This window comes from Lynx canadensis, chromosome B4 (assembly GCF_007474595.2).
Source record: "Lynx canadensis isolate LIC74 chromosome B4, mLynCan4.pri.v2, whole genome shotgun sequence".
NCBI lineage: Eukaryota > Metazoa > Chordata > Mammalia > Carnivora > Felidae > Lynx > Lynx canadensis.
The window spans coordinates 15,729,472-15,750,336 of NC_044309.1; the positions used below are offsets into that span (position 1 = coordinate 15,729,472).

General features: G+C 40.3%; 1 protein-coding gene across 1 annotated transcript in view; it reads right to left on the minus strand.

Moving 5' to 3' along the window:
• The window catches only part of CUBN (cubilin), a 277,621-nt gene that overhangs the window by 81,450 nt on the left and 175,306 nt on the right, over positions 1-20,865 (minus strand). The window contains exons 40-48 of the mRNA XM_030320462.1: positions 16,781-16,978; positions 11,861-12,007; positions 9,483-9,673; positions 9,142-9,325; positions 5,192-5,366; positions 3,829-4,007; positions 2,148-2,357; positions 1,367-1,507; positions 675-856 (exon numbers count right to left, since the gene is read on the minus strand). Of these exons, the coding sequence (XP_030176322.1) occupies positions 675-856; positions 1,367-1,507; positions 2,148-2,357; positions 3,829-4,007; positions 5,192-5,366; positions 9,142-9,325; positions 9,483-9,673; positions 11,861-12,007; positions 16,781-16,978 (1,607 nt within the window). The remainder of the gene's footprint in view (positions 1-674; positions 857-1,366; positions 1,508-2,147; positions 2,358-3,828; positions 4,008-5,191; positions 5,367-9,141; positions 9,326-9,482; positions 9,674-11,860; positions 12,008-16,780; positions 16,979-20,865) is intronic.

Here is a 20,865-nt window from a genome sequence, read left to right on the forward strand (position 1 = left end):
TTGAAACTGTTATTTGCTGAGATAACAAGGACTGAGGAAAGGTCGAGTTGGGTGGGGAAATATATTAATATTAATGTATAATTAATCCTGTATGTGTGTATATGTTTATATGCGTATCTGTCATTTAACAACCTTCATTCCCACTCATGGGTCTCCTTTGTTTTCCTTTGCTAAGGGAAGCTAAGAATGCTGACAGCATATCCCCAAGCATTTGACCTTGGCAGCACTGACCTTGGCAGGCAGCCGTGGTCTTCCAAAGGAGTCACTCAGTACCTCAGGCAGAAAACAGTAACCTTGCAGGACCGCTCAATCACTCAGAACTTTTGGCGGTGGCCCGTTCTGTGACTCTGGTCCCAGTCAGCTATGTGCTACCCACAGGCTCAGCTTTTCTCCATTTACCCGTTTTGCCATGTGTAATGATCATTTGCTCTTAAAATTTATCCTGCCTATGACCCTGATGTATTTTGTGACAACAAAGAGCCTCCTAAAACAGGTCTTACAAATATCATGGCAGTTTACTGCATTTTTGTTCTGTCTAAAATACTGAGAATGTGTCTGAGGTACAGTTGCACAGATGGGAATATTCCCGACCTACTTTTCTGACTACGATTGATAGGCCATTAAGCTCCTTCAACGATGGAATGTGATATCCCTGACTGCAAGGAGACACTCACTGTCACATGCTCACTGTTGCAGGATGGATGAACTTCCAGCCTCAGGTTGTTAAACGTCAGGGTGACCCGCCTTCCTTCCTGCACTGTGATCCTCCACTCACAGAGCCGGCCGTGAGGATTTGGGTTCGGGAAGTTGGGAGAAGTGAATGTTCCGGTAGGGCCCTGTAGGTCTCCACCACACTCTGAAGGGGAAGAAACCCAAGAAATCATCTTCTAATCCGATCAAAATGACCCCTTCCACAGGGTCTAAAATATTTTCTTTAGTATTCCACGGGATACTAAAATTACGGCTTTTATTTTTCACTATGTGTATGTGATGACTTAACAGAGAACGTTGGTATTCACTTCCTATCTCTAATATTTAACATTTAATTCATGTTTCCATGGATGACAGTTCACTGGTAGTATTCTATCATCATGGCCCAAGAAGCATGAGAGACCAATGGCTGTAGTAATCTCAAGAGTCAGAAGATTCAGAAGACTTTTGTAATTATCCAGTTTTTTTCAGATAAAATCTGTGTTTTACCAAAGTATTTCAGAAAGGCCAATTCTGACAACTGTGGGGCTAATGGACTGGCTTTCTTAGGATGAGTATATGTGTGTGTGTGTGTGTGTGTGTGTGTGTGTGTGTGTATATAGTATTACTAATATTATTATATTATCTACTATACTTAACAAATCAGTGAACTTACCTTCCATGCTAGATTCAAACCGTAGTCTAAATCCTGAAGCAGTCAGAGAGCCATCTGTGACAAACCTGACCAAAGCGATATTGCTAGAAGTGTCTATGCTGTCGGGAATGGTGTTTCCACAGTATCTGCCCAATAAATTTCCTGTGAGAGTCAAATAATTAAGTATATACACATTCAGGTGATTGATTTCATTTAACCTCTACTTGAGGTGTTCTACAAGTACAAACAAAATGATAAAAGACAAGGCTCTGCCCACGAAGAAATGGTGACCTCTGTTGAGAGGAGGACAAACAGAAATAAAACAAACATATTCAAGTATGTGGAGACGTGTAACAAAACTGCAACCAGTTAGGGCAAGGAGGTCTCAGCGCAACGAGGGAGCTCATTTGGTTAAGGAGATGGTTCCAGTCAACAGAGTGACAACTGTCCAACTCACGTGATTTCTAGGATACACACCCTCTCCTCTCCTTACCCAAGAGGATGCCCCTCAAATAACTGCATATGGCCCTGGAAAGTGACAACAGAAAGAGGATGTCTTCACAATACAGTGTTCTCTCAACGTGACCTATAAAGATAAGCTATATAAGGACACCTGGGGCTCCGGACACCCACTGTTTATGAGGGGGAACCCAGGGAGGGAAAAGTTGGCAGAGGTCCGAGCTGACTGCCCTTCTATGCAAAGAATAGATGTAGTTTGGCCTTTCTTGAGGCAACTTCAGAGGTTGAATGAGTACCTGTGAAAATAAACACCCCCAAAAGACAGCAGACGTATTTCACTGACCAGAGGTATGGTTTTCCCAGATCTCCACAAAGTCTTCCTCACAGCCAGAGGAATTCTGAAGGTTAAAGTCTTCAAAATGGATGGTGAGGTAGTGTCCCGAGGGACCCTCCAGATGCCACTCACACAACAAATTGTCTCTATACGGCAGTGTTGGATATCCGCTGCTTTCGATGACACCACTTTGCCCTGTCACTCTTCCCCCACACGGGGCTGCAAAAAAAGAACAATATTCTGTTACAGCGTTGTTGTTGTTGTTGTTGTTGTTGTTGTTGTTTTTAATTTAACCAGTGCATTTATAAACTTTCAGATGCCAATTGAATATAAGTTAATGCTTTAAAAATTCTGAAAATGTTTAAGTTAGTGTTTCCCTTATGATTTGAAATCTATTATTGATGTAAAAATAAATGATACCACAGGTCCAGTCAAATAATGAGAAATGGAAAAGTGAATGGCATATTCTGTAACATCTCATTAATCCTCATGGGACACGATGTAAGAGCTATTAGCTGCAAGAAAGTTTCATTTCAAGGACCCACTGATGGATTGATAGGGCCTGCCTACGACTCTGTGTCTGTGATTCTGAAAACTGAGTGCATGCTCCACTAGAAGGGGTGCTGTGATTGATTAGTGATGCCTACCCTTTAATTATCAAGTAAGTGTTTCACTGGAGTAACTGGTATCTCAGGGCCTGGAAAATTCCTACTCAATTCTTTCTTATCAGCTGGATGTGACAGTTACATCGAATTATACACAATTTGCCTCAGGCTATAAAACGACCTATGGTGTAGGTTCAATAAGGCTTACAATAAGGCTTTCCAACTTTTGACTCTATTAAATATGTTTGGTTAGTGTTCAGACCCACCAGGTACTAAATTCTATGTAATTGCGACCCTATTACATTACATCTTCAGTAAGCATGTGTATTGCTCATTTTTTAAGTAAGGAAATCAAAACACTGAGGAGACATATTTGTTTTTGTTTAGTGACTGATTTGGCACTAGAGACTTAGGGGGAAAACATTTTCCATTAGTGATGACTTCAAAGTTACTGTTCTAAATATAGTTATTTGAATATATATGAATAGTAAAGTGTTCTACTAGTTAAAGTAATACGATAGAGATGTCATGACAAAAGGAAAAAAAGCAAAAATTTGATTTAACTGAATATGCTTTCACAAACAAGTTAGGAAAAAATACAAAATATTCAAGTCTACTAAAAACAGTGTCTTAAAATGGAAAGCAAGGTAAAATTTTAAACTGATAAATGACTTTGTGGTTTCAAACATTTATATTTCTTACTTATTTCTATTAAAATTAGGCAAATACAAAATCTCTAAATTTTTTAAATTTTTAATGAGTTTTTATTTCTTTTTAATTTTTTTAATGTTTATTTTTGAGAGAGAGAGAGAGAGAGAGAGAGAGAGAGAGAGAGCGTGGGGGGTGGGATGGGTAGCAGAGAGAGAGGGAGACACAGAATCCAAAGCAGGCTCCAGGCTCTGAGCTGTCAGCACAGAGCCTGATGCGGGGCTTGAATTTACAAACCGTGAGATCATGACCTGAGCTGAAGTCAGATGCTTAACTGACTAAGCCACCCAGGTGCCCCTAATTTTTAATGAGTTTTTAATATTTTATTATAATTAGTCTGTCATAACTTTCTTACCATGTATAAAAAATGTTTTTACCTATAGCATACTTGATCTTGAACCCCACATGTGTGGGGCTGTTGTCAGATCGGAATCTCAAATACATCACCTCTCCTGAGGACAACTGGCTGTTGGGCAAAGATGTTCCGCAAACCTTGGAAAGTACCCGTGCATTTGAGTCAGCCCCATCACGCAACTCAAGGTAATTGGATGTGCAGCTACGGTGGAAAGAAAACTCCATTTAATATGTAAAGTCAATAGCTTTGACATATTTAAAAAATAAAGACTTCACCAACTTTCTCCAAGAGCATTATTAAATCATCATTTCTGCAGCAGAAGACACGATGACAGTTATTTTAAATCATATGTCACTTCAGAATACTGCACACTATTTTTCTAATCGTAATACATTCTTTTGTTAGTAGCTCAAAAAGATGGGTTTTACATGTACGACACCAAAGAATATTTTCTTATCTTCCTCCATATTCTGTGCTTGTTTTACAAATATAAAAGTCATTCTCAAATTAACCCCCAGGAATTTCAAAAAAAACCAGTACTTTGTTTCACATGATGATGAGACACATGTCACATGACAAGGAAGAACTCTCTCTCTCTTGACAGCCCTGCCACCCGGGGTTAATGGAGAGTCATAGCCGGAATCTTCCGTGTCCATAACAGTGAGTATTTACCCAATATTTCTTAAGAAAGTCAGCCAATTAATGCTCACTGACTAGGACAGTGGCATTGTGTCAGGTGCCCATAAATGGTAAGCAAAAGCTCTCATACCTAAGTTTTCTTTCATACATATATTCTTGCAAATGTATATACACGTTTGTTACATGAACAGAAAAATTCAGGTTTTGTCAGCCAGGATAGTTATTCTCTTTGTGTTCAACACAGTAAGACTTACTCCCCAGTTTGTAATCCCGTAAGCATTCTCATTAAAGAAAGACTGGGAAATTGGATTGTCCTTGCGTTAGTCCTTTTTCCGACACTGGTGACCTCTAGTGTCACATAACACAAATGTCCATTTGTTGAACAGGCATTTTATTATTTATGACATTGAGTATGAGGCTGGGAAAATAAATATTCATCTACCAGAGACACTATATTTTTCCTGTGGGAGGAAGAATGGATAACATCAATCTCAAACAGCCATCGTCAGTGTCTCCTGGAGGATGTGCATGGTGTCAGGAGGAACAATATCTGTGTACACAATCCACTCAGCTAATGACAGAGTGGCTGGCGGGCAATGTTTTCAGGCTCGAGGTGTAATGCATGTCCCTTTTCCATCCCTAGATGTTCTACGCCGAGAAAAGAAGAGAAATTATTCTCGAACACGACGGCTGAAGAAAACTAACTCTGAGTAGGAGAAAAATGAAATGGAGTTGACTTGACATACCTGGGTGTTTCTTCAATATGGAATTGATCTTCAAACTGCAGCCTTATGAGCTTTCCAGGGGGAGCCGCTATGAGCCACGTGCAATCAGCGTGCTGGGGGTAATTGTCAGGGTGGTTGGGGGAGGTCACATATCCAGCAGAATCCGCATCGTGGATGTAGATATTGCCCCCACAGGCTGTTGAGAAACACAATGAAATCAACCTACAGTCTGGAGAAAGAGGATGCAATGCCACTAGCTTCTTCTTCTTTTGTTTTTCTCTTTTTGCACTGTCTTGTGTCTTTTTTTTTTTAATTGAAGTATAGTGGACACTCACTGTCACATTAGTTTCAGGTGTATGGCAGTGATCTGACAAGTCTACATGATTTCATTTGTATGTGGAATCTAAAAGACACAAACAAATAAACCAAAAGCAGAAACAGACCCATGAACACAGAACAAACCAGGGGTTGCCGAAGGGGAGGGAGTGGGAGGATGGGCAAAATGGATGGAGGGGAGTGGGAGGTACTGACTTCCAGTTATGGCATGAGTAAGTCATGGGGATAAAAGGTACAGCATAGGAAATGCAGTCAATGGTAACAGAAGAACGTTGCATGGAGCAGATGGTAGCTACAACCTGTGCTGAACACAGCATAACCTCTAGACTTGCCACTATCATTCTTAAAAGTCTCTTTGGGGTGCCTGGGTGATTCACTTGGCAAAGTGTCTGACTCTTGACTTTGGCTCAGGTCACGATCCCACAGTGCGTAAGATGGAGTCCCGCATCGGGCTCTGCGCTGACAGCACGGAGCCTGCTTGGGATTCTCTCTCTCCCTCTCTCTGTGCCCCTTCCTTGCTCTCTCTTGCTCTCTCAAAATCAATTAAAAAACAAACAAAAACACAAACAAACAAAAATAAAGTCTCTTTATCTGTATTTCCAATCTCAACGTCCCTTCCTCAAGAATTATCCTCATTTCCTTTTTAAAGCAAATAGACTCCGAATTTGCTATTGAGGGAGCTACCCAGTGTGTCACTTTTTAATTTGCTCAACCGTGAATTCTTGCAGAGAATTTCTCTCTTCCTTTTTTAAAAATTTTTTTTTTTAATGTTTATTTTTGAGAGACAGAGAGAGATAGAGTGGGAGCAGCGGAGGGGCAGAGAGAGAAGGAGACGAGACACAGAATCCGAAGCCGGCTCCAGGCTCCGAGCTGTCAGCACAGAGCCCGATGCGGGGCTCGAACTCAAGAACCGTGAGGTCATGACCTTAGCTGAAGTCGGACGCTTAACCAACTGAGCCACCCAGGAGCCCCAAGAATTTCTCCCTTCCTTAAGGCCAATAAAATGATGATGGTGCATAGAACATGCAGTAGAACATCGTCGAAGCACTAAAACACATTCACCACTTAGATAAGCACGTGAACGCACTAGCACTTAGGACTTCCCACTGACCGTGCAGTTGAATAGAAAGAAGAAGAGCTGTGACCTCCACGTTTAAAAGACTAAGCAGATTATATATATATAATATTGCACAGCTCTGTGGGCATTCGCTCATTATATTTCTGCAGGATTTAGATGCATTTGAAAAGCAAGGGACGAGTGGCATGAGAGAATCTGTTAGCCACTTTCTGTAAGAAGATAAATGAGTTTTTAACACTTCTTTTCTAAAAAACCCCGGTATTATGTAAAAATACTTTCCTTTTATCAATAAGCATTTTTGGGTAATCTCAGCAAACAATCCAGGCCAGAGTGAATTGGGTACTTACAATGCCAATGAAATGAGCCTACTAAGTTAGCCTCAGATCCCTGATCTGCTAAACGCTATCGGTATTTATTTATTTCTGCTCCCATTCAGTCACTTACGGTCCTATCCTGAATTTTGCCATTCCCTAGAATGTGTTTAGTCTCTGAAACCCTAAATGGCAGATTCCTCTGACTGCCTTCAATACCCTTGCCCTTGGCCCCTCCCTTAGACTCACCTTGCAAAAAAAAAGAAACCAATTTCATGACTGTATGCAACTCAAACCGTTTGTGGAAATCAATGCCAACAAATGTGTGCTCTCCACGCTCGACATGGCCAAGCAACCCTGCTGTCTCACAGAGATATAAAAACCATGTGAGACTTGACTCTATGCCCTAAACCCGTATTCTCCCCTCTTTCTTCAGCCTCAGCATGCCAACTCGTGTTCTCCGTTAGAGTGCAATGGGAGAAATCAGATGGGAACGCCTTCAGTTTTTTACCATCCTAAATGAATTCATCTGCATCGCTGCCTTCTTTATCTTTCTCTGCACACTGTCTTCCTATAGCTCGGGGTCAGTCTCGCACTCCACTGTGGCCCCAGGGATCATGCTATGTGGAAGCCTTCCCCTTACCCTGTGCTCACACTCTCTCTCTCTCCTTCTCTCCTCCCGCACCCCTCTCTCCTTGTTCCTTTCTTCTTTCCACTCACCGTGGGCTCAGGTCACTTAAAGTCACTTTCTCTGACCTCACTGCCCTCTTTCCTCCTTCCCCCTTGGTGCCCCTTGTTGCCTCACCGTTGTGTACCCAAGGATCTTTTTGATCTTTGTTTTATATCCACAGCATTAACCTGGTTGACCACATCTCTCTACATTTCCGTCCCCCAGCTGCTTGGACACGGAGCTCTCCTCCTCCTTTTATACCTCACACCATTCCTCCTTCGGTCCTTGGGTGTCTCTTTCCGGGTGTTTCCCAGAAACTGGAAGTTTGTGTCTCTTAATCCCCGTCACCTATTTCACCCATCCCCCTGCCCCCTCCCCTGTGGCAACCACCACTTTGTTCTCTGTATTTAAGAGTCTGTTTCTTTGTTTGTTTGCTTGTTTTTTAGATTCCTCATATAAGTGAAATCAAATGGCATTTGTCTTTCTATGACTGGCTTATTTCACTTAGCATAATAATCTCTAGGTTTATACATATTGTCACAAATGGCAAGATTTCACTCTGTTTTCATGGCTGAATAATACTTCATTGTGTGTGTGTGTGTATACATATAGGTGTGTGTATATGTGTATATATATGTGTGTACATACACACACACAACCCACATCTTCTTTATCCACTCCTCTAGCAATAGACAATAGATTTTGAAATCAAAAGAACTGCAAGTCTAATACTGAGGGCAGAAAGATGGGGGGAAGATCATGGCCATACAATTCTTAGATGAAAGAGGGCCCACAAAGGAATAAAAGAGTCATAACACCGGCAAATAAACCCTTAGTGAACCTGAATTATCACTAAATTTTGAAATCTGTATTATCCAGTTTTGAGAAGCAAAAGATTTACTCTCCACTAACATTACTCTTTCTTTTGAAACTATGCTTATTTACTTATTTACCCAATTAAACATTATATAAAAATAAATGCCATAAAACTAAGTCATTACAGTAGAATTAAATATAATTATAATCAAGAGTAATTAAGTAAAGGTAATTAAGTTAAAGTCCACCGCCATAATGTATAATTAAATGGGTAATAACAGAATCCCAGGAATACATGTTCATTTTAAAAGAAAGCATACAAATTATCATAAAACAATGTAATCATCATTCTTACAATGTTTCTATAACTGAACGTAACTTATAATTAGACATTTTATAATAGCAAGGACTAAGGAATTTCAGAGTATCCTTAACATCAGTTTAATTTATACTCGTGGAGAATTTACTTTGCTCATTCTTTTGATAAGAAGGCTTAGAAAAATCTAAGCCTCATTTTACTTATCTGTAGAATGGGAATGATGTCTTCCTTAAAAAAGTAGTCATGATGAGATAGTGAATGTATCAAACATATAGTAAGTAGTATTTAGAATAGGTAGAGTAGGTGGCTATTCTCATTAAGTTATTGATCCTAGTTTAGAAAAGAAAGGCTTGCATATTTTTTTCCTTGAATTTATTTAAACAAGGAAAACCAAGAAACCACAGGAAAAATACAGGCTTTAGTCTCAGTCAAAATGCTTACCTAAACTCTTTGCCTCATATTTGATTTTAAATCCTTGCCCTCCATTACTGCCATCAGAAATAAACTGAACAAACATTCGATTATCTGAGGTGAACAGAGTGGATGAAGGGCGACTGCCACAAAAACGACCATTTCCTCCATGGCTTCCCAAGGGTGGAGAATAGATATCAGGTCCATTTTTTAGCTAGGAACACAAAACAAAATTGCATAAATCCCTTCATCCAGAGAGAGCTGAAAGCACACAAGTCCTATCAATTTATGTTCCAGGAGAGAAGATTCATTTGTTTTTTGCAAGAAGTCTGCAAAGATAGTAATGCGAAAAGGTGAGAAGCACGACTCACCGCCAAGTAATCGCCCTGGCTGCACGAAGAATCTCCATTTGGAATCTGGAAGGGCTGTTCAAAATGGACAGCAATGGTCAGACCACTCTGAACCAGGACATGCCACGAGCAGTTGAGGTTGGGACCGTAGGTCTCTGGATACTGAGGTGATGTGATGATCCCCCTGTCTGCATGCAAATATCCACCACAACCTTTCCAAGAAAACAAAGGTATTTTATTTAAGTAACATTTGCAATAAGATTTTTATGTTGCCCTATTTTTCCTGAAGATTTTTAAAGCATAGGCAATAGAAACGTGGTTTGAATCTAATTGGGACCAAAGTATAAGAAGCAATCAGGCCAGCAGGCATTTGTTGAGCACACATGACAGGGTACTCATTTTGTGGTTGTTGCTAAGATCAGGATCTAGAAATAAGTAATAGAGGCAAATGATTCACTTTATGAAGCTTACTTTATAGGTGGGTAAGCCATACAACAAATGCATACATAATATGTGGACGGGGATAATTCTACAAAGAAAGGTGAGGGGGAGGGAGAAGGGTACAGCATTGTCTGGGGACGTTAGAGAAGGTCGTGTCGTCACAGAATCACCTCAAGAGAGACCCGGAGAAACGAGGCATCAAGCCAGATGGCGTTGCGAGAGAAGAACATTCTGGTTAAGGAAACGCTTGGTATAAGGCTGGAGGTGTCAGTGGTACATCATGCAAGTCAGAATGAATGAGACACGGGGACAGATCCCAAAGGAAGCAGGGCTGGATCAGGTGGGGAAGTGAAAGGACTTACTCTGAGGAACAGAGGAAGATATTGAGGGGTTTGGAGCGTCAGCGTGGCATGACGTGACTTAGATTTTTAAAAGCGTCACTCTGTCTGTAATACCTAGACTGTAAGAGGGGGCAGAGAGAAGCTGAGCAGAGTGTCCGGTCGGAGGTGATTGCCTGGGTCCAAGGAGCGATGACAGAGCCTGGACTAAGACAGTACAGTGGCTGGGGTCTAGATATATTGGGAAACTAGAATCACAGTGATTTGTTGATGGTTAGGACGTAGGGTGTGAGAGAAAGAGAAGGATCGAGAATGACATCAAGATTTTTGGCTTATGCAACTAGAAGGATGCCCTTTCCGTCTATTAAGATTGGAAAGAGTGTGGAATGAGCAGGTTTGGAGGGTGGGAGAGGGTGGGAAGCAAGAGTTCGAGTCCCACGTGTTGAATCGGAAATACTTCTAGATACGCAGCTGTCCAAGATGTAGGTGTGCGCACACACATGTACACATATGTACATATATACATGTACACATACATCTGTCATACCTAAGTACATGAGAGAGAGGCTGGGAGCAGAAGGAGAGAGTGGAGGGTGGGAGCAGGGATTAATTTGCCAGTTGTCAGGGACTAAACAGCTCAGGGAGGGAGTGCAGCGAGATTACACAACTACTTAATCACAGGTGGAAATTTATCTCAGGTCTGTCTGATTTCAAAGCCCGTTCTTTTAAGCAGCCATGTGACCTGCCTCCCTTGAGTGTGAAGAAGATAATTCATCTTCCATTGCTCCCTACTCTATAAAAGACATATATAATAGTGCAGGAAATATTAGATAAATGTTTAATGTCTATATCGAGAGTCGACTTTAAAATTACACCTCTTTGGTTAAAAACATCAGAGTCTTTCAATGTTCCATTTTCCATGAACTGCTTCTTTAATTTTAACCCAGTTTGAGTTTACTGGATTTATTACTGGACTTCCCATTTTATCAAGTTTTGAAAGTCTCGGTCATACTGCACATGATCGCCTCCCACATACCGTGCACATTCTCTGACTCATCCAACTCATATTTTAAGAGAAACATAGTCTTCCTGCCAACCCTCAGATAAGGGATTTAAACCAAAAGATTTCTGAAGACACCTTCTATATTACTTCCGGTATTTCTTAGATTGAAGACGACTCTGGCTTATTGCTCCTTTGATGGGTGGTGGGTAAGGGCTGTCTAGTTCTGTTCTAGCTGAAGCCCTCAGATAGGCTGAAAAATGGTTTTAAAGATGTCACCCTTTGTGCCTACCATGGATGCACCTCCTTTTGGGGGGAAGATGCCATGCCCAGGGACCTGAAGGTAACGAATCCTTCTGTGCAATCCTGGACACAGTTTTTTGGACCAGGACTCAGTACCTGGCATAAGGATAGCCAGCCAGAAGCTGGGCAGAGACCCGTGTGCTCTCACTTACAATCTCTGTCCTGGCATAGAAAAATAAGCAGAGTATATTAGAGAGAGAGAGAGAGAGAGAGACAGAGACAGAGACAGAGAAAGAGAGACAGAGACAGAGGGAGAGGGAGAGAGATGATGAGGTGAGATGATATGACGTGACATAAAAAATAATGGAACTTAGTACCCTTATGAAAGGATGCATTGAAGCCCGGTCTGGTGACACTGAAGTCAGAGGTGAACCGGATGAACATGTACTCTCCAGTGGACCGGATGGGTCCAGGGATCTCTCTGCCACAGAGAACCGCTAGCTGCTGGGCCTGGTTATTGTCTCCTATGCCAAAGAAAGGAAATGTCAAGCGTGAAAATATAACGCCTTCAGAATCTCCTCCACCATCATTTGCAACCCAGACAAAGTGGCTCATATGTTTTTTACAGAACATCGCCATTCCTGAGAGATAATGAGATTCTCAAGTACAAGGACGCTCCAGGGGTTACATCATTCTGGCTCCAGCTCATGATCGAACTGCCTACCTTTCTCTTTACCCTTTATGTTAAAGTCTCCCTTGACAGTTCCCACCGTCTTTCTAAAAACGGGGCAACCGTTCCTCCTGGCACTAAAACTCAAAATCGGAGCACATGAGAGTCAGGAATGACGGAGGACCAGTGCTGATGTGTGTTAGAGACCCTGCTAAATTACTCTGATCACTGAAGGTCCAGTATCTGAAAGAGAAGAAAGATTGGCTCTTCGGCAGCAGATCCTGTACTATTGCGGCAAGGTCATTTGCCAAGAAGTGTGCAACTTTTATATGAACCTCAGCTCCAGAGAGTTTTTTGGTTGTGGCTGTGTTTTTTGTGGGTTTTTAAAACTTCATTTGTTTTATATCATTTATTCATGTTGCTATTAAACGAACACACGTATGTCCACCTGTGGAGGATGAGAAACGTTTCAGCCAGGGTGCCCTCCAAGGAGAGAGGCAAAGGACCACTGGGTCACTTCATGGCTCTTTTCCTTTTTACGACTCTTGAACATAAGCAACATGGAACAAAGCCGCAACCAAAGCCAGAATGGAGCAAAGGAGATGATAAAATATTTGGATACTTTGGCTGGGTTTTTTTTTCCCCCTAAGGCAAATAATTAATAAACTTCAAGCTGATAAAAACCAAAAAATGGAGTACGAGACATGAGGAAATTTTCCCCTGTAAAACAACAAACAGCAAAATTAATCCTTCCGCCATTGATCGCCACCTAAAACGCACTAGTATTAACTACTCTAGAAAACAAGGTAGTGTGTGGGATTACAAATGCAATGGTATAGCCATAAATAGGAGAGGCTTGAAAGGTATTCTTTGGAGGGTTTGTGGCCTCTGAAAATTTTTGGTACTTTATAATTCAAAAGTTTCTCTCTTTAACTCCTTTTGCACGTGTTATTTTGCTACACATTTTGCCCTAAATTGTTTTGGTGGACTTACTCTCTACCAATGTCACAAAATTTGGAAGTTCATTGTATGTTGTTATTTATTTCATAGGTGCATATTTTCTCTCTCAGTGAGATTGGATAGGATCTACTGATTTGTATTTCTTTTCTAAACTTCACCTCAGACCATGTGATGAAACAGTGCTTATCTCTAAATAATTACTTAGCGATCACCTAACTGATGAGTTGGTAGATAACCCAACAACCGTAAGATGGTTTGTTTCTCCCCACAGTATCCATAATAAATACGGAGGTATGTCTAGAGCCTTCCATGACTTCACCATATGGATGGTAGCAGGGATGAATTTGATCTCTAAGGGGAGGGGAAAATCAAAGGTAAACAGCCAGGGCTAGAAGGCAGTCTGGTGATTCTCTTTCTAGTCCAGACTCCTCATTTTAGAGACGTGGACGCTGGGGCCCAAGATTACCAGTAGCTGACATTTATCGAGCAATTATTATTACCACTTTGAGTGCTTTACATACAATATCAGACTTTATCATCACAATAATGCTATTAAGTAGGTATTTTTATTATCCCCATTTTGTAAATTGGAAACAGTCTTAGGGAGGATATATAATTTGCCTGAAGGCATAGAGCATAGAAGTCAACAAGGATTTAAAACCCTGGCTAATTAACTCCAGATGCTCAAACTATACTATTATATGATTTCCCTAAGATCACAAAGTACCTTTTATATCTATAAATAGATAAAAGGATTACTGATTTTTGACTTTTTTTTCTTTTTTTTTTTTTGCCTTTCCCCCCCTTTTCACTGTTTTTTTTAAAAATTTTTTCTAGGTCCAATGTAGTTTCATGGAACCTCAATTTTGGGGAATCTTGGTATGTAAAATTTGTTGTTACATAGTCTGGAAAAAATTGATTCAGTCTTGAACCATCACCAGCCTGTAAAATGAATAAACAGGTGGGAGAGTGACTCAGGTCTCCCAGGAAGGCTGCAGGGCCCTCTCTGGGGTGGCCCAAGAATGTTCATAGCCAGCCTTGGACCAAGGGACAAAGGCCCAAGGCCTGTGATGACTGGCCAATTGCACAAGTGGCCTGTAAGTATCATTGATTGTGGTTAATGGCTTTAGATATTTCCTTCAGGATGGTATATACCCCTGCTATTCAGAAGAAAAAACCTGGCTGAACGAAGAACAAATAATTGAAATGGGACTTGAAATTTTATTCTAAATGTAGACAAACACTGAGCCAATGAACAAAATACCCACCAACCGCCACATAGTAGGCACTCAATAACCACGTCTTGAATGAATCAATAAACAAATGAGGAAATAATGAACCTATTCAGCACCAACTCATGTTGTAAATAAAAATCTCTTTGGATAGGTTGCACACCAATTTAAAATATTATCATTGTTTTGGCATAGAAGTCAATCTGCAGAGCTCTCCAAGTTCTATGCCTCAGCAAGAACATTCTATAAAGTGGATATGATGAAACCTATTTTAGAAATATCTCTAATAAAGTAAATTGAAATCTAAATTAAGCAATTCCAAATGCTGCATCTACAAAATGCCAGGGCTTTTGCTAGGGAATTTTGTGTTTATTATGTTCCCTAATACAACAACCTCACGAAGGAGATATCAGTCTCTCTTTCACAGACGATAAAACAGACCTGGAGCCATTTAGCAGTATAGCAAAAACCACCTCAATAGAAAGTGATTTTTCAACGTTTATTTATTTTTGGGACAGAGAGAGACAGAGCATGAATGGGGGAGGGGCAGAGAGAGAGGGAGACACAGAATCGGAAACAGGCTCCAGGCTCTGAGCCATCAGCCCAGAGCCCGACGCGGGGCTCGAACTCACGGACCGCGAGATCGTGACCTGGCTGAAGTCGGACGCTTAACCGACTGCGCCACCCAGGCGCCCCGAAAGTGATTTTTCAAAGAGTAGCCACACTTTACTTCATTAATGCAGTTACCTACTGAAGATATTTTTTCAAAGTTTCTACTATATTCTGAACACTCAGAATATGTGTGCAAGGACCCACTCATTTCATCACATGAGAAGTTTTAAATGTTAACATCCACAGGAATGCCTTGATGTGAGAAAAGACGGCAATTTCTCTGAGCAATGCACTGGATGATGGTTGATGGAAAAGGGGGGAAAGTTAAGGTTTCTCATCTCCTGTTTTGTACGACTGACTTGAGCGTTAGTGTCCAGCCTCTACAGAAGGAAAATCAAGCACCTCTGCCGTTTCCTAACTGCCTTTCACGGAAGTCTAGCGTTGAGGGGATAAGGAAGACACAAGCTTACATGTTAGTAACCTGTGGGCAAAAAGCAAGCACACGTTCGTTTGGTCCAGAAAAGGCTCTGAAGCTTTTTTCATTAATTTCCAAAATTTAACAATTGGGAAATTCATAGAAAATTCTGTATCTTTCACATCTCTTTAAAAAAAAAAAAATGGAAGCTAAATAACACTGAGCCTGCCTTCCTAGTAGCTGCCCCTTCAACTCTGTGCTCCAGATTAACACTTTCCTTGTTATGTCCCCTGTTTGTCTAGGTAGGCATGTGAGGTCGCAATGTCTGTATCTTGTGGTTCTTAAACTTTAGAGACCATCATTATCACCTGGAGGCAAGGACAAGGGTCAGGTGAGAGAGGCACTTGCCTCATGGGCAACATTCAAGGAGGTCCCAAAGACCTTAGAAAGCAAGATAAATAATATTTTAGTGCAATAGTTAAAAAACTGAAATTTAATGTAAAATGGTCAAAATATCACCATTTTCAACAAAGACAGAATCCAACCGTGCAGTTTGCATAATCTTGCCTTGCTTTCCTCAACCTAAACGTGGCCCCTGCCTGGAGGGTTTTTTAAATCACAGACCTAAGACCCACTTGGAGAGTTTCTACTTTGGTAGATCTGGGGCGTGGCCATAAGATTGGCATTTCTTCCCTGGTGACACTGATCCTGCTGGTCCGATGACCACACTGGAAGAAACACTGGTCAGAGGACATGGCTTGCCTCTCCTCCAGCCTTGTGAACCGTGAAGCATGATTTTGTACATGTTGCATATTAACATATTCTTATCCCCCATCATTACATAGCCATACCACACCTGTGCATAGAGGAAAACATGAAAAAATATAAGCCCTTAATTCTACCTATTCTACCCAGAGATTCAGCAGACAAAGAGAATTGAATACAAGCAATTATATATCTATAATAATATATATAATAATAATAAATATATATAATAATATATAATAATATATAATATATATATATTTTTCACACTTGTATCTTAAGGTCATAGGTATAAAATATCAAAATTTATCTCCAAGACCTTTCAAAAAGAAGGCAGCACCACCTGGAAACTCAGACCATTATTTCCTACTTAAGCCAAAGATAGTATTTTCTCTTAGTAAGATAATGCTGTTCCTGAGATAGTATGTGCTTTAGTTTGTTACAGGCAATTTAATATTTTCCTTATGTTCTTCAGAAATTGTAGCCAATTCTGGTATGGGATGCCTTCACTGACCATAATGTCAGGGAACTTTCATACAAAACGGATGGAGGCAGTAAATGAGTATCACTATAACTGAACGTAACTCTGCATGTGTCAAGGTTGAAACTCGGTAGTTTTGTGTTTTGTTTAAATGTTTCTCACCATCTCTTATCACAAGTTTGTCATAGTCACATGTTCTGTGAGCTTCGATGTCCAGGGAAAGGATGTTGAGTTCCACGGTAGAATCTGGAGCCTGAATGAGCCACATACAGTCAGCGCTGTTACTGTAGCTTTCGGGCCAGCCTGGGGAGAAAAGAAAGGCTGGCGCATCTCCTGTCCTCAGGAACCCACCACAAGCACCTGTAAAATGAAAAACAACATCTATGAGATACCTCTGATGGAGGAGAATCTAGCATGTTCATTTTAAAATGGCAGCTCTGTACCAAAAGGACACAACCAATTACAACAAAGTTCTCAAAGAAATCTAGAAATATTTTATTAAACCTGCTGACTCACAAAGCTGTGATTTCTGTTCATTTATTTTTTGTGTAAGAAAAACACTGTGTTCTGCTTTTTTCACCATAGCCTTGCCACACGGCCCGTTTATTAGTGTCTTAGTGTCTTTTATTTGTTAAGCACGAAGTTAGTCCACGTAGAAGACCTTCTTTTATTATTATTATTATTATTATTATTATTATTATTATTATTAATGTTTCCTCTGTACTTTACCTTTTTTTTGAGAGAGACAGGGAGAGAGCAAGCGTGCCCCAGCATGAGTTGAGGACGGGCAGAGGGAGAGAGAGAATCTTAAGCAGGCTCCACGCTGAGCATAGAGCCTGACACAGAGCTCAACCTCACGACCATGAGATCATGACCTGAGCCCAAATCAAGAGTTGGATGCTTAACCGACTGAGCCACCCAGGCGTCCCGCCTCTGTATTCTAATCTTTACTTTTTCAGCATAGCTGTTCATCATGTTATTTATATGTGGGCAATTTTGAAATCATTTTCAAATTAGTAAAATGTATAACAACAGCCTTTCTTCATTTCTTATTAATTTTTTAAAAAAATTAGCTTCGTTAAAGTATTCTTTGTGTGTCATAAAACGTACCTTTTAACATCTACAATTCAGGGGCTTTTAGTTATAGTCACAAAGTTCTGTAACCATCAGGGCTAATTTTAGAACACTTTTACCATTCCAAAAAGACACTTTATACCAATTACCACTGATTGCCTATTTTCCACTCTACCAGTCCATGGAAACCACTAATTTACTTTCTGTCTCTGTCTATGGATTTGCCCATTCTTGCCATTTCATATACATATAATCGGACAACATGTGGCCTTTTGTGACTAGCTTCATTCACTTAGCATAATGGTTTAAGGTTCATCCGTGGCATATTTCAGCATTTCTTTCATTTTCCTTCATTCTTTTCATTTCCTTGCTTTAAGCCTGTCCAGTACTCCCCTGTATGGATATATCACATTAAGTTTTATCAGTTGTGCGATATTTGGGTTGCTTCTGCTTTTTCACTATTATGAAGAATGCTTCTATGAACACTCAGTTTATAATTTTTTGTGTGGACTGTATGTTTTCAATTCCATCAGGTATATGACTAGGAATGTAATTGCAGGATCATATGGTAACCCTGTGTTTCAATTTTTGAAGAACTGCTAAACTGTTTTCCAAAGTGGTTATAACTTTTTATAATTTTACCAGCAATACACAGGGTTCTTATTTTTCCACATCCTTGCCAACCCTTGTTATTGTTATTGATTGATTAAAATCATCCTAGGGAATGTTAAATATATATATTTTTTAGTATACCATTTTAATTCACTTGTTCTTTTTTTTTTTACTATACATACATACATACATACATATATTATTTTTATTGAGAGACACAGAGAGAGAGAACACGTGCAAGCGGGGAAGGGGCAAAGGAGAAGAATGCAGAGAATCTTAAGCAGGCTCCAGGCTCCGCATGTGGCCTGACACAGAACTCGGTCCCATGACCGTGAGATCATGACCTGAGCCCAAATCAAGAGTCAGATGCTCAGGGGCACGTGGGTGGCTCAGTTGGTTGGGCGTCCGACTTTGGTTCAGGTCATGATCTCATGGTTCGTGAGTTCGAGCCCCACATTGGGCTCTGTGCTGACAGCGCAGAGCCTGGAGCTTGCTTCAGATTCTGTGTCTCCCTCTCTCTCTCTGTCCCTGCCCTGCTCACACTCTGTCTCTGTCTCTCAAAAAAGTGAATAAACATGAAAAAAAAAAAAAAGAGTCAGATGCTCAACTGACTAAGCCACTCAGGCACCCCTACTATGTATATTTTTAAGTTATTTTCTCAGTGGTTGTTCTGGTAGTTACAATTTACATCTTAATTTGAAACAATGTAGTTTGGGTTAATACTAATTTAATTTGAATGGTACACAAAACTTGGCTCCAATAAAATTCTATTTCCATCCCCATCCTTTGATGCTATTTTTGCCATAAAAATTACACATTTAAACATTATAAATCCATCAACATAGTTTTATAGTCATTGCTTGATGCAGCTGTCTTTAAATCAGAGAGCGGGAGAATCACAAACAAAAATGCATTTATAATGTCTTTATATTTACTTATGTCATTATCTTACTGCATGCTATTTATTAGTTGTCAAGACATGCTATGGTACTTTCATTTCAGTCTAAGGCCTTCCACTAGAATTTCTTTCAGAGTAGATCTGCTCACAATAAATTCTCTCCATTTTCATTTGTCTTGGAGTCTTTGAATTTCTCCTTAGTTTGGAGGATATATGTGCTGGGTATAGACTTTTGACTTTTAATCAACAGTCTTTTTATTTCAATACTTTGAATATGTCATTCCACTGCTGTCTGGCTTTCATGGTTTCTGATGAGAAGCTAGGTGAGGACTCCTTTTACATGATGGATCACTTTTTCCTGGTGCTTTGAAGATGATCCCTTTTTCTCCAGCTTTGATAGCTGGTGACTTGTCTAGGTATAGATTTCAGACAGCTTATCCTATTTGGAGTTTACTGGGATTCTTGGGTGTGTAGAATAATATTTTTCATCAAATTTGGGAAGTATTTGGACACTATATTCAAATATTCTTTGTCCCCCTTTATCTCCCTCCTTTTCTGGGGCTTTCATTGTACATATATTAGTATAATTGATAGTTTCTGAGGCTCTGTACAATTTTTTTCAGTCTTTTTCCTTCTTTCCCATGGACAGGCCAATCTCAATTGACCTATCTGCACGTTCGCTGATTCTTTCTTCTATGTGCTCAAATCTGTAATTGAGCCCATCCAGAGAATTTCAATTATTATACTTTTCAATTCTGACATTTCTATTTGGTTTTTTTCTTTTCATAATTTCTATCACTTTCTCGATAGTCTCTGTTTGGTGATACATTATTCCCATATTTTCCTTCAATTCTTTAGACGTGGTTCCTTTTAACTTTTCAACACATTTATAATAGCTAACTTAAAGTCTACATGTGTTGGGATATGCCTATAAAGCTCTAGTAGGCAGTTTACAACTCTGCCGCAGTCTTCACTCCCTGCTTACACAGACCCTCAAGATCACATAGAGTTGAGAGATCAGGGCCCTAGCGTCCTCTCTTGGACATGTGCACAGTCCTGCACCTGTGTGTGGCTTTCTAAATTTCCAGAAATAGGTCAGAGTTTTCCAAAGCTCCCTATGGGTATCTCATTCCCCAGGATTTTCCTTTTACAGTTTTATTCACCCTCTTGTTAGCTGCACCTGGTATTACTGCCACATATAACTGTGATGTTAAACAGTCGCCACTGACTGTTTTCTACAAACACTCTGGGGATAGGGCTATGGGCACAGAGCAACCGCTGAGGCAGATCAAATGAAGACAAGTCCTGAGAATGGAGCTTTCCTAGGAAGCTGCCAGATAGGTCAAATAATGGTAATTCCTTAGGAATAGGAGGTTTTCTGTAGCTCTCCACCTGTTCTACCCCTTCCAGTAGGCACTCAACTACTGGTTTCACAGCTACTCTAGTTGAGGATTCTGCGAGGCAAGTGCAAAGCTGAGGCAAGGGGAGAGATGGAAATAGGGAGAATTAAGACGCCAGAAAGCTGAATATTTTTCTGAGATTCAGCCATCATTCTCGAATAAACACTCTTTAGATTGTTGCGAGCTTTGATGAATTTCCAGGGTTCTCAAAAGCTGATCTTGACAATTTTGACAATGTTCTCATCGTTTTCCTGCAGGAATGC